Source organism: Rhea pennata, assembly GCF_028389875.1.
Source record: "Rhea pennata isolate bPtePen1 chromosome 35 unlocalized genomic scaffold, bPtePen1.pri SUPER_35_unloc_2, whole genome shotgun sequence".
Classification (NCBI taxonomy): Eukaryota; Metazoa; Chordata; class Aves; order Rheiformes; family Rheidae; genus Rhea; species Rhea pennata.
Genome location: NW_026907595.1, coordinates 1,353 through 13,472, shown reverse-complemented (window position 1 = coordinate 13,472; position 12,120 = coordinate 1,353). Strand labels below are relative to the sequence as shown.

Genomic DNA, 12,120 nt, shown 5'->3' with positions numbered 1-12,120 from the left:
TCCCCCGCCGCGCAGCTGGTACAGCCCGGGCGGAAGTGAGGTGTCACGCAGTGAGGGACTTCCGGCGAGGGCGGGGGAGCGGCCTGAGGTGGTGGGCGCAGCGGCGGGGCCCGATCCGCGTAAGTGCGGCCCGGGGCGGGGGGGCGGAGGAGGCTGAAGCCGAAGCCGAAGCCGAAGCCGAAGCCGAAGCCGAAGCCGAAGCCTGACAGGGGCTGGGGCTTGTGCGAGGGGCCGCGGGCGTGCGGAGAGGTGGGGGGGAAGTGAGTGACGTTATTGGGGGGGGTCGGAGGATGTGAGGGAGAGACGGGTCGGGGGGGGGGGAAACAGGCGATGTCCTGGGGGGGGCGCTTGAGGGGGGGGCTGAGGAGCAGGAGAAGGGAGCTGGGTGGCAGCGAAGGGGGTAGAAAGCGTGAGAGGAGGCACTGGAGGGGGCAGCGGGCGTGAGGGGGGCACGTAGGGAGGCGGAGAGCATCAAGAGGGGGTGGGCGGGCAGCTGGGGGGAGGTGACGTAGGGGGGTGTGGAGGGCGTCGAGAAGAACCTGGGGGGCCCTTAGGTGGGCAGGGGGCGTTAGGGGCGATGTGAGGGGCGCCGGGGGGGGGGCAGATGTGAGGAGGGGTGTGAGGGGAGCGGGGGGGGGCACTTGGGGGATAGGAGCTGTTAGGAGGGGGCGCTCGGGGGTGAGTGGTGGACGCGGGGAGGGACGTGGGGGGCGCTCGGGGGGGCGGTGGACGTGGGGGAGGGACGTGGAGGGCGCTCGGGGGTGGCGGGGGACTTGGGGGGGGACGTGGAGGGTGCTCGGGGGGGTGGTGGACGTGGAGTGTGTTCAGTGGGGTAGTGGACGTGGGGGAGGGACGTGGAGGGTGCTCGGGGGCGGTGGACTCGGGGGGCACATGGAGGGCGCTCGGGGGGGTCGACAGACATGGGGAAAGATGCGGGGGGCACTGAGGAGGACAGGAAACATGACTTGGGGGTTGCCGGGGGGGGACAGGGACCATGAAGGGGGGGGGTTGACAGGTCCAAGAGGGGGAACCGAGGCAATCGAGGGTGTTTGGGGGGCAGCAGAAGCGACAGGAACCGCGGGGGCCGCTGCGATAAGTGGGGGGGGGGGCCAGCAAGCGACGAGGCGGCAACGCGGAATCGCGGCTCTCCGGCAGCCCGGCGTCCGGGACGGCGGGAAGCCCCCCCGAAGGAGGGGACGAGGGTTTGGGGGGCGGAAACGGCCTCGGCTCCGGGTCTCGGTCCGGGGACGTTCGGCCTCGAACGCCGTAAGCCGAGCTGAGCGCTCGGAGCCCTTTTGCGCCCCGAAAGCAGCGGCCGCGGGCGTCGCTCGGCCTCCGGCGTTCGACCTCCCTCCGGCTCTGCTCCGCTGCCGTATTCAGGACAGGGCCGGCGCCGAACGGGATTTAATAGCCGGGCGTCCTTGCCGAAATCCTTTTGGGAGAAGGAGGCTCCGACGGGAGCCGAGCTGCGGGCGAAAAGCTCCTTCCGTCGCGCGCCGGGCGACGGCTCGGAGCGGTTTCGCTCGCGGTCGGAGCTCTTTCCCGACAGACACGGGGAAGAGCGTCCGGGGTGGCGACGCCTCGACCCCCGGCTCCGCGTCGCTGGCTTCCGACAGGATTTTTTTTGGGAGCCCTCGGGAACTGGTTGCGAATAGGGAAGGGGGGGAAAAAGCAGCTGTAGTCGGACAGCGCCGGTGGTTTCGGGGCGGCGTTTTCCCGTCCGGCTCCGTCCTGCCCGACGGAGCAGGATAAAAACCGCCCGAGCGTTCGGAGGAGCCTCCCTCGGCTCCGCCAGCCGCCGACCCGCTCCGCTCTCCGGCCCCGGGAGCCGGCGGCTCGGCGAGGCGCATCGGGAGATTTCGCGAGGCTCGGCCGAGGGGATTTGCCGGATTAAAGCCGGCCGAGACCGCGGCGGAGCCGGGCGCGTTAACGCCGGCCGTTTCAGAGCCCCGACCTTGCGCCGCGTCGCTGGGAAGCCTTTTCCGCCGGGCTGCGTTGAGTGGGGAGGTGAGGGCGGTTTGGGGGGTGGTTTTGTTTGTTTGGCTTGTTTTATTTATTTATTTATTTATTTATTTATTGCCCTTTCTCCTCGCGTTTTGCGCTCAAAGCCGCCGCGCCGCCTTCCTCGCGCAGCTCGCCGGGGCCGGGGGCGGGGGCGGAGATGTTCCGCACGGCGGTGATGATGGCCTCGAGCCTGGCGCTGACGACGGCCGTCGTGGCCCACGCCTACTATCTGAAGCACCAGTTCTACCCCACCGTGGTTTATCTCACCAAATCCAGCCCCAGCATGGCCGTGAGTACGGGCACGAGCGGCTCCCCCTTCGCCTGCTGCAGGGGGGGGGGGTTATTTTCCCCCCTCCCCGTCCCCGCTTTCTGCCTCCTCTCCCGCTCGGATCGGGCGGCCGAAGCGTCCGCGGCTCGACCTCCTCCCGCCCGTGCCGGAGCTCCAGGAGCTCCATCGCGGCCTTTGGCCCCGGGGCGGGAGGGTGGAATTTTCTCCAACAGCCTCGAACCTCCTCCCCCCTTTTTTTTTTTTGTTTGGGGGGGGGTGATTAGTTTTAACGGCTCTGGCTGCTTTTCGAGGCCGGTGCCTCCGTCGGCCGCGGGGAACCGAACCTCGGAGCCGCCTCGCCGGGCTGCTTCGCGGTGCCGGGATGAGTCACGCCGGGCCCCGAAGCGTCGCCCGGAGGCTTTCGCTCGCCCTCACTTCTGCTTTCCGCCTCCCCGCGGGCCGGTGACCGAAACAAATCTTTCCGCTCCGCCGCGTTTGCCAAAAACGGCGACCCTCGGGGGCGAAGCGGCGGGCGAGCGCCTGCGCCGCGGGCGCCGGAGCCGGTACCCAGCTGCCTCTTCCGAATTACGCCCCGGGCCCCAAACGCAGCTTTTTTTTTCCCCTCGGCTTTTTTCTTTTCTTCCGGCAGCGAACGGGCCGGCTCCGCTTTTTCCTTTCTCTGATTATTTTCTTTCCCTCCTCCCCTGCAGGTTCTCTACATCCAGGCTTTCGTGCTGGTTTTTCTTCTGGGCAAATTTATGGGCAAGGTGTTTTTCGGGCAGCTGCGAGCGGCCGAAATGGAGGTGAGCGCGAGGGAGGCGGCGGCGGCGGAGAGGTTTAAAGCTTTTGCCAAGCTGGAGAGGCCTCGGATTCGCCCTCGGGCTCGCGGCTCGGCGGGCGGGCGGGCGGCCCGGCGAGCTGCCCCGCTCTGCCTCTGCTCGCCCCCGCAGCACCTGCTCGAGCGGTCGTGGTACGCCGTCACCGAGACCTGCCTGGCTTTCACCGTCTTCAGGGACGACTTCAGCCCCCGCTTCGTGGCCCTCTTCACCCTCCTCCTCTTCCTCAAGTGTTTCCACTGGCTGGCCGAGGACCGGGTGGACTTTGTAAGCGCTTCGCCGGCCGGGAGACGCGCTCGCCCCGCGGTGGGGAGGGCCGAGCTCCCCCCCCTCCTACCCCCCACCCCGCCGGCGGGCTGCGGCGCCGGGGAGCGAGCGGAGCGGGGGGATCTCAGCTCCGCGTCCGCCTTTCCCCGCAGATGGAGCGGAGCCCGAACATCTCCTGGCTCTTCCACTTCCGCATCGTCTGTGAGTACCTCCGGCCTCGCGGCGCGGGAGCTTCGCCTCCTCGGCCGCTCCGCCGCTCGCGGCCGGCGGCAGCGGCACCTGCTCAGGAAAGATAATTTCGGCAGGGGCCATTTGCATAAGGCCGGGGAAGAGGCAACGAGGGGGAGAAAAGCCGTGTGCAGCCGAGCGTGGCGCTGCTCGGACGCGATAACCTTATCGAAACGCTGCCGGGGCCTCGCCGCTCCGGAGAGTTCCCCCTCTTCCCGGGTTCGCCAAGGCTTTCGGAGCTGCGCGACGGCTCCCGGGAGCTGAGCGGCGTTGGGTTGCAGGGGATTTAACGAGCTTTGCTGTAGCTAGGCAAAGAAACGGCACCTCGGAGCCGCGGGGAAATAGCCGGAGCCGCGGCCGAGCGTATTCCCGCCTCCGGAGCAGGGAGTTTAGAGGCGTTCAAAACATCCCCGGAAGGAATCGCGTGCGTGCGTGGGAGGGATTTAGCCGTAAGGGGAGATTTCAGACGCCGGAAACGCGGCTCGGAGCGGAAGGGAACGAACCGTCCCGGGGACGGGGCCGTTGCGACCGAGCGAGCCGGGACGTCGGCCGCGGAGCCGTTGGTAAACCGCTCCCAGCTGGCGTTCCTCACGGATCGGCCTCCCAAACCCTGTTGTTTGGGTGGTGGGAAGCGTTCTGGGAATGGTTCAGAGCAGCTTTTATTTTATTTTTTTGCTCGGAGTCGGGGGGGGGGGTCTCTGCGTCCCGTTTTCCCCCAGCCGGGTTCGTGCTCCGTCTCGCGACCTTTCCGCCCGTTTTCTTATTTTCTTTTTCTTTCCCTTTCCCAGCGCTCATGTTCCTCCTGGGCGTTCTGGATTTCCTCTTCGTCAGCCACGCTTACCACAGCATCCTCACGCGCGGAGCCTCGGTCCAGCTCGTGTTCGGCTTCGAGGTAGGGCGAGGAGCCTCCCCCCTCTGCAAAATAAAATAAAATAAAATAATTTTTTAAAAAAAGAAAGAAACGGGAGGCCGGGCCGCCGCGACCCCGCCGCCTCTGCCCCGCAGTACGCCATCCTCCTGACCATGGTGCTGACCGTCTTCATCAAGTACGTGCTGCACTCCGTCGACCTGCAGAACGAGAACCCCTGGGACAGCAAAGCCGTCTACATGCTCTACACGGAGCTCTTCACGGGTGCGTCGCCCCCCTCCTGCCGGCCTCTCCCCGCTCCCCGAACGGCTTCGGCGCTTCCCGACGGCTCGGCGACGGCTTCGGAAAGTCGTTTCCGCGCCGCTTTTTATCCTCCCCTTTCCAAGCTGCCTTCCGGCCTCCTTGGATGGGGCTCGACTCGTGCCGGAGCGGGAGGGGGAACGGCTACCCGAAGCGTTTTTCTTTATTTATTTCATTTTTTTCCCTTTTTTTCCGCCCCTAGGCTTCATCAAAGTCCTGCTCTACATGGCCTTCATGACCATCATGATCAAAGTTCACACCTTCCCGCTCTTCGCCATCCGCCCCATGTACCTGGCGATGAGGTGAGCTCGGCCTCGGAGACCCGAGCTCGGCTTCGGAGACCCGGCTTCGGCCCCGCCGGAGGCGGGGGGGAACGAGGACCGTTTCCCGGGAACGCGCTCAACCCCGGCGGCTCCCGTCTCGTTCCAGGCAGTTTAAGAAAGCGGTGACGGACGCTATCATGTCGCGCCGGGCCATTCGCAACATGAACACGCTGTGAGTGTCCGGGAGAGCGTCGGCTTTGCCCTGGCGGCTCTTCCCCTGCCGTCCCTCGCGTCTCCGGCGGAGCCGGCCCGGAGCTCGTTTCGGCTGCCGTGGCTTCTCCTCCGCGCTTTGCTTGCGGCTCGGGAGCCGCCCCGGGGCGAATTTAGCCGCGGTGGTGGTAGCAGAAAAGCCGGGACGGGTCGGAAGGATCCGCGACGGCTGCGGGGAGGAGGTTCGGCCGGCGGCTCTGCTGCGAATGGCTTGATTTCGGCAAAAAAAATAAGGTGGTGGGCGACAGCGGGGCGAGCGAAGGGGTTAGCTGGACCCACGGCTGGCAGGGAGGACCCAGGATCCCGCCGGCCTTCCCGCGTCCTCCCCGGCGGTCCGGCAGGAAGGGATTTTTCCGGAGGTTTCCGGAGCCCGGCGAAGCTCCCTTCGGCGTAACGCCGCTCCCTAAGCTCCGCCGTCTCCCCCTCCAGCTACCCCGACGCCACCGCGGAGGAGCTGCAGGCCGTGGACAACGTCTGCATCATCTGCCGCGAGGAGATGGTGACGGGCGCCAAGCGTTTGCCCTGCAACCACATTTTCCACACCAGGTAGGAGGAGGCCGAAGGCCGTTCCTCGCCGGCGGGGCTTTTCCGGAGGGGGTTCCCGGGATTCTCCGGAGTCGGAGGGCGGTTTGAAGGGGGGAGAGGGGGGGCGGATGGTTCCTTCCCGGCCGTGCGGAGGGGGATTTAACGCGGGGTCGCGGAGGGGAGGGAAGATTTTTCTTTTTCCTCCGGGTTACCAACGAAGAGCGGCCGCGGGATTAATTCCCGACGGCGGTTTCCGTATCCCCCCCCCCGGCAGCTGCCTGCGGTCGTGGTTCCAGCGCCAGCAGACGTGTCCCACCTGCCGCATGGACGTGCTACGCGCTTCCCTCCCGGCGCAGCCGCCGGCGCCGCCCGAGCAGCCCGAACCGGCCCAGCAGCCGCCGCCGCAGACCCCGCAGGTTCCCCAGCCGCCCAACTGTGAGTGCCGAAACGCGGCTCGGTTTCCCCGCCCCGGAGCTCCGGGCTCCGCCGAGGGGGGAATTTTGGTGAAACGCTAGCGATTTTGGGGGTGACCCGAGCAGAGAGACCTGCTCCGCCAATCTGGGATGCCCGAGCTCTGCTCCGGAAGGACGTTTTAAGGAAACCCGTAGTTCTAACTCTCTTTTCTCCCTCGGCAGTTCCCCAAGGAATCCTACCCCCTTTTCCTCCGGGGATGTTTCCCTTCTGGCCGCCGGTTGGTCCCTTCCCTCCGGTCCCCGGGGTGCAGCCGGCCAACGGCGCCGAAAACGCCGGAGCCGCCTCGAGCGCGGCTTCAGGTGAGCCGCCGGCTTTCCCCTCTCCCTGCCCGGATGCCGTTCCCCAGGGAAACGTTCCCGGTCTCCCTCCACCCTCACGTCTCTCCTCTCCCCGCAGCCGGCGCCGCGAGGGCCGGGGACGCCGCGGCGACGTCGGAAGCCGCTCCGGCGGGAACGGTGCCCGGGCTTCCCTTCCCGCCGCCCTGGATGGGAATGCCGTGGCCGCCGCTGTTCGGTAAGCGGAGGAAGAGGAACTCGCCCCGCGTTTCGGGGCGCTTAATCCCGGCGCGGGGAGGAAAAGCCGCCGCTGCCTCCTCCCCGGAGGCCGATGTCCGCGGGGCTCCCGTGATCCCTCACCCGCTTGGGGTTGTTTTCCCTTCTCCCAGGTTTTCCTCCCATGCCGGTGCCGCCGGCCGGCTTCGCGGGGCTCACGGAGGAGGAGCTGCGGGCCATGGAGGGCCACGACCGGCAGAACCTGGAAGCCAGGCTGCAGTGTCTGCAGAACATCCACACGCTCCTGGACGCCGCCATGCTGCAGATCAACCAGTACCTGACGGTCCTGGCGACCATCGGGTAACGCCGCCGGCGCCGCCCGGGCCCGACCCCGCGGCCGTGGCGATGTTCTGCGCGGGGATCGAACTCTTTCCCCCTTCCCGGGACGGGCTGGGAGGAATCCGTGGGGTTCCCGCCGCCGGGAGGCGGGATGGGGGAGAGATCTGGGGCCGGCAGGAGTCCCGCAGGGTGGACGCGGTCGGTAAAGCGTTAGGAGCCGCCTGATTTTGGGGTGTTTTTAATTTCCTTCCTGTTTTTTTTTTTTTTCTTTTTTGATGACGTTTCCTTTTATTTTTCACCCAGGTCTCCTCGCCCCGCTCCGCCCCAACCCCCCGCCGCCGCCTCCTCCTCCTCGAGCCGGGACGCCCCGGCCGCGGAGCCGGCCCCGCTCCGCGCGCCGGACGCCGCCTCGGCGCCTGCTGCCGCCGCCGCCCCAGAGCCCGACTCGACGGCTTCCAACGGTGCGTGAGCGCCGGGCGACGGTTTGTCCCCGAAACTTGCGGCATCCAACCGCTCCGGAAAGCCGGCGTCCGAAAGCCCGGTTGTCCTTCGGGAGTGGGACGGGACGGGTTGATTCGAGCCGCTCTGCGGCTTTTTTGAGCGGGTAGGGAGGAGAAATTGGGGGTGGGGGGGGAGGGAACACCCAGCGAGGCACGCGAGCCCCCCACGGAGGTTTAGGCAGGAAAAGGGAGGGAGAATCGGCCTCCCTGAGGCTCTGACAGTCCCCCGGCGCTGAGACTGGACCCCGTTTTAAGACATCTGAGCCTTTAGGCAGGGATTTATTTATTAAGGGCACGCTGGAGGCACGATTCCTTTTTTTTTTTTCCCAAGCTGGAGGTGCCTTATCCCGCTTTCGGGACGTTTATCTCCTTGCGCAGCCGCTTTTGTATAAATTCAAAGCGATTTCCCCTCTCAAACGCGCGCGGTTCCGCTTCGTCCCCTCAGATGCGGCCGGGCTGGCGGGCGCCGAGGGCTTCGCGCCTCTCGCCGGCCCGGAGGAAGAAGGAGAAGAATCGTCTCTGCTCGGGGAGCCCGACGCCGCCGAGCTCCGGAGACGCCGGCTCCAGAAACTGGAATCGCCCCCTTCCTCTTCGCACTGACGCCCTTCCTCCGCGGCTCGTCTCCGTGACCGGTTTTTTGGGGCTTTGATGTTTCTATTTTTTTTTTTTCCTCTCCTTGCTGCTCTTCTTCCTCCCTCTTCCCCCTCGCCGAAGACGAAGGCGCGGGGACAGCGGCGGAGCCGGTCCCGTTGTCCCTCCGCGTTAGGGGCCCTCGCGTGCGGAGAAGCGGACTCGTCTCGAAGGCCGAGGAGCCGGATTCAGCCTCTTCTTTTTTTTTTTTCCCTTTTTCCTGCCTTTTTCTGCCCCGTTTCCGACTGAAAACCCCAAGAAAACCACAGCCTGGAAGCAAACCCGTTCCCGCCTTCCTGTCTGCGACTCTGGCCTCGTCCACCGCCCGCCGGCTCCTCTTCCGGAGCCGCCAGCTCCTCGTCGGAGGACGCGTCCGTCATCCGCGGCCGCCTTTTCCTCTCCGGCGGGCGGCAGCTTCTTTCCCGCCCGTTCTTTTCCCGCTTGGATCCCGTTTTCTCTCTACCTCTGTGGAGTCCCCGGGCTCTGCCCTCCGCGACGGCAGCCGGGAAGACGTTCCGAAGAGCTGCCTCCGCGCCGGGCGGCCGGTTCGGAGGCCGGAGGAGTCGATAAAAGCGAGGGAGAGGCTTGAAAATTGCTCGGAAGCTCCCGGTTTTCACCCGAGTTCTTCTCCGAGCGCTTTGGGACGGGCTGAGGACGAATCCCCACGTCTCCGGGAGCAGAAACGCGGCCGGAGCTTCTCCGCCCTCGGCCGCGACGTCCCCGTAAGGCGCCGGCGGCTCCGGTTCCCGCTCGGGGCTCGTTCCCGTTCGCTCTCTTCCCGCTTCGTTTTAGCAGCGTTTCGGGAAGGCGGGAGGCGAAAAGCCGCTTCGGCTCCGGCCTGGCGAGCTCCGGCGGGGGGTTTTCCTTCGCCTCCGCTCCGTGTTGCTCGCTTTAACGCCCTCCCTTTTCCGGAAGGGCTCGTTCCGGGCGGACGCTCTCTTGCCGATCGACAGTATTAGCGGATCTCTCCTAGGAACGGCCTCGGCTGCGGGGAGCCGCGCCGGGGAGCCGCTCCGGCGCGTCCCGAGGCGGGGAGAGGCTTCGGCGTCCCGCACGGAGATTTTAATAAACTCTCCGATTCTCGGGTTTGATCCTCTCCCTTTATCCCTCTGCGCGATTCCCGAGGGAGCAGCCGGGCTCGCGCCGCCTCCCTGCCGGCCTCGGGGAGCCGTTCGGACGTCCCGCGGCTGACGGCGCCGCGAGGCGGCTTTGAGTCTCTTTTCCTGTTAACTCTCGGCTCCCCGACTGCCTAATTCCCGCCCGAGGCAGGGCCGGGGAGCGGCCCGGAGCCGCGGCGGCGTAGCGGGACGGAGCGCCGGCACGGAGCGCCGGCCTCCGCGCGACCCCCCCGCCCCGGGGACCCTCGGACCCTCCGCGCCGCCTTCCCCCTTCCCTTCCAGGGACGTTATCACTCTTCAGTGCCTCTCTTTTAACCGAAGCGGCTTCTAATAGCAAAATATCTCAGGGAAAACAGTCGGAGACAGCGCGGGAAGCTCGGGGGACCTCTTCCCCCTGCCCTTTCCCGGATTCCCGGGCGGCGAGCCCGAAGCGGGATAATTTGGCTTTGCCCCCCCCCCCCCGCGTCCGTAACCGTGCCGGAGGCTCCAGGGCGCGGCGAAGCGCCGGGCCGGGGAGGAGGGGAACGGAGAGCGTTTCGCCGGCACCTTTTCGCCATCCTTTTCCTACCGTTCTCGCCAGGTCTCCCGGAGCGGCGTCCTCTTCTCCGGGTTAATTTTGGGGGGGTGGTGGTGGTGGGGGGGGGGGGGGGGGAGGAGCTCGTTACCGAAAAATAGCGTGTTCTGAGCAACTCGGCAATAACAAAAGCGGTGGTTTCTGGGGAACTCGAGCGTCGAGGAGGCGCCCGGGGTCTCCCGCTTCCCGGGCTCGGGGCGGAGTCGATCCGAGCGCCTGCCGCGGAGCGCCCCGCCTGGGGCTGGGTTTTGATTTTGGTTTTTTTTTTTTTGTTTGTTTGTTTTTAAATCTTTTTGAGTGGAAAAGCAGGAGAACGTTCAGATGGTTCCGTTTGACGTTGGGCTTTGGGAGAAACGGAGGCCGCGGGGGCGCGTCCCCGGCTTCCTTGGGCTTTTCCTTCCTTTAGGAGTTGATTTAATCCGGGGGCAGGGGAGGGAGGAAAGCGAAGAAGCAACTCGCTAAGGACGAGTCTGGCCCGGCCCTGCCTCCGCCGCTTCCTTTACATTTCTCTCCTTCCCTTCTCCCCCGTTTTCTTTGCGCGCGGCAGAGTTCACGTTGGAGGGGTTGGGTAATTATTTAATTTGTAAATAATGTACAAATTTTTAATAGCTTAATTGTATATACAGCGAAATAAAGATTGCATTAAAGCTTGGCGCTCGGCTTTTGTGCGCGGGTTGGGGGGGGGGTAGCGACCCCGCACGGGCCTGTCCCCGGCCTCTGTTGTCCTCCAGGCCTTGGTCCTCCAGGCTCTTCCCTTGGCCCAGGTGTCACGGGGGGGGGGGGGGGGGGGCTGAGGAGCCCCTTGGTGCCTCTGGTCTCTCTTCCCCAAGCGTCTCTATGGTTTTTTAAGGCGCAAAGTGCCTCTCCTGGCCCCTTCCCACCCCTCCCAAAGCATCTATGGTTGTCAAGGCGCTGTGGCCGCTCTGGTGCCTCTTTCCCCAGCGTCTCTATGGTGCCTGAAAAAAAGCCAGATGGCGGCTGTTGTCTCCCCGCTGCTCGCTCATCTCTATGGTTGCCCCGTGGTAGCCGTTCTCCCCGCTTGTCTCTGTGGTTGTCAGGGAGCCGCTTGACCGCTCTAGTCTCCTTTTCCTCCAGTGCTCTATGGTTGGCGAAGAGGCTTTGCTGGTAGCGGCTCCCCCCCGTGTGACTCTATGGTTCCTAAGGAGCCTCCTGACCGCTCTGGTTTCCCGTCCCCGAGCCTGTCTCTATGCTCCTGGCGCCTTTCGACCACCGAGCCGCGGCGAGGAAAGCCGGAAGTCTCTTTCTGGCCGCTCTAGCCCGCCGGTCCTCCGGCGCTCGCTGGCGGCTCATCCGGGTCCCGGCGGCGCGGCGCGTGCGCGGCGGCTGCGTGGGGCCGCGCGACAAGATGGCGGCGGAGGGGCCGGAGGCGCCGGCGAGCCCGGGCCGCGGCGGGGCCGACGGGGCGCTGGGGCCTGGCGGGGACGGCGGCACCGACCCCCCCGGTGAGCGCCCGTGGGGCGGCGGGGGGCAGGCCGTGGGGCAGGCCGCGCGGGGGGGGGCAGGTAGGGCAGAGGATGGAGCTGTGGGGCAGGTTGTGGGGCAGACTGGGCTGGGGGTGGAGTTGGGGGGCAGGCTGGGGGTCTGAGTGGAGAAGTGTGGGGCAGATTGGGCTGGGGGTGGAGTTGGGGGGCGGGCTGGGGGTCTGAGTGGAGAAGTGTGGGGCAGGTAGGGCAGAGGATGGAGCTGTGGGGCAGGTTGTGGGGCAGATTGAGCTGGGGGTGGAGTTGGGGGGCAGGCTGGGGGTCTGAGTGGAGAAGTGTGGGGCAGATTGGGCTGGGGGTGGAGTTGGGGGGCGGGCTGGGGGTCTGAGTGGAGAAGTGTGGGGCAGGTAGGGCAGAGGATGGAGCTGTGGGGCAGGTTGTGGGGCAGATTGAGCTGGGGGTGGAGTTGGGGGGCAGGCTGGGGATCTGAGTGGAGAAGTGTGGGGCAGATTGGGCTGGGGGTGGTTTTGTGGAGTTGGGGGGCGGGCTGGGGGTCTGAGTGGAGAAGTGTGGGGCAGGTAGGGGCAGAGGATGGAGCTGTGGGGCAGGTTGTGGGGCAGACTGGGCTGGGGGTGGAGTTGGGGGGGCAGGTCTGGGGGTCTGAGTGGAGAAGTGTGGGGCAGGTTGTGGGGCAGATTGGGCTGGGGGTGGAGTTGGGGGCAG

General features: G+C 66.3%; 1 protein-coding gene across 3 annotated transcripts; it reads left to right on the top strand.

The window, feature by feature from the left end:
- Nucleotides 1–10,602, top strand: SYVN1 (synoviolin 1). 3 transcript variants are annotated; one of them, XM_062600804.1, is made up of 16 exons: nt 1–119; nt 2,109–2,293; nt 2,983–3,075; nt 3,223–3,375; nt 3,528–3,576; nt 4,392–4,495; nt 4,609–4,735; nt 4,974–5,073; nt 5,201–5,266; nt 5,734–5,850; nt 6,104–6,264; nt 6,465–6,602; nt 6,700–6,816; nt 6,968–7,154; nt 7,437–7,594; nt 8,079–10,602. In XM_062600804.1, exons 2-16 carry the CDS (start codon nt 2,162–2,164, stop codon nt 8,231–8,233), a joined length of 1,857 nt encoding a protein of 618 aa, XP_062456788.1. In that variant the 5' UTR covers nt 1–119; nt 2,109–2,161; the 3' UTR covers nt 8,234–10,602. The 3 variants fall into 3 exon arrangements, 2 of the variants coding, with proteins under 2 accessions (XP_062456788.1, XP_062456789.1); XM_062600805.1 differs by lacking the exon at nt 1–119 and adding an exon at nt 1,135–2,007; XR_009961338.1 differs by lacking the exon at nt 8,079–10,602 and having other exon boundaries at nt 4–119; nt 6,968–7,331; nt 7,437–7,519.
- Nucleotides 10,603–12,120: the final 1,518 nt, after the last annotated feature.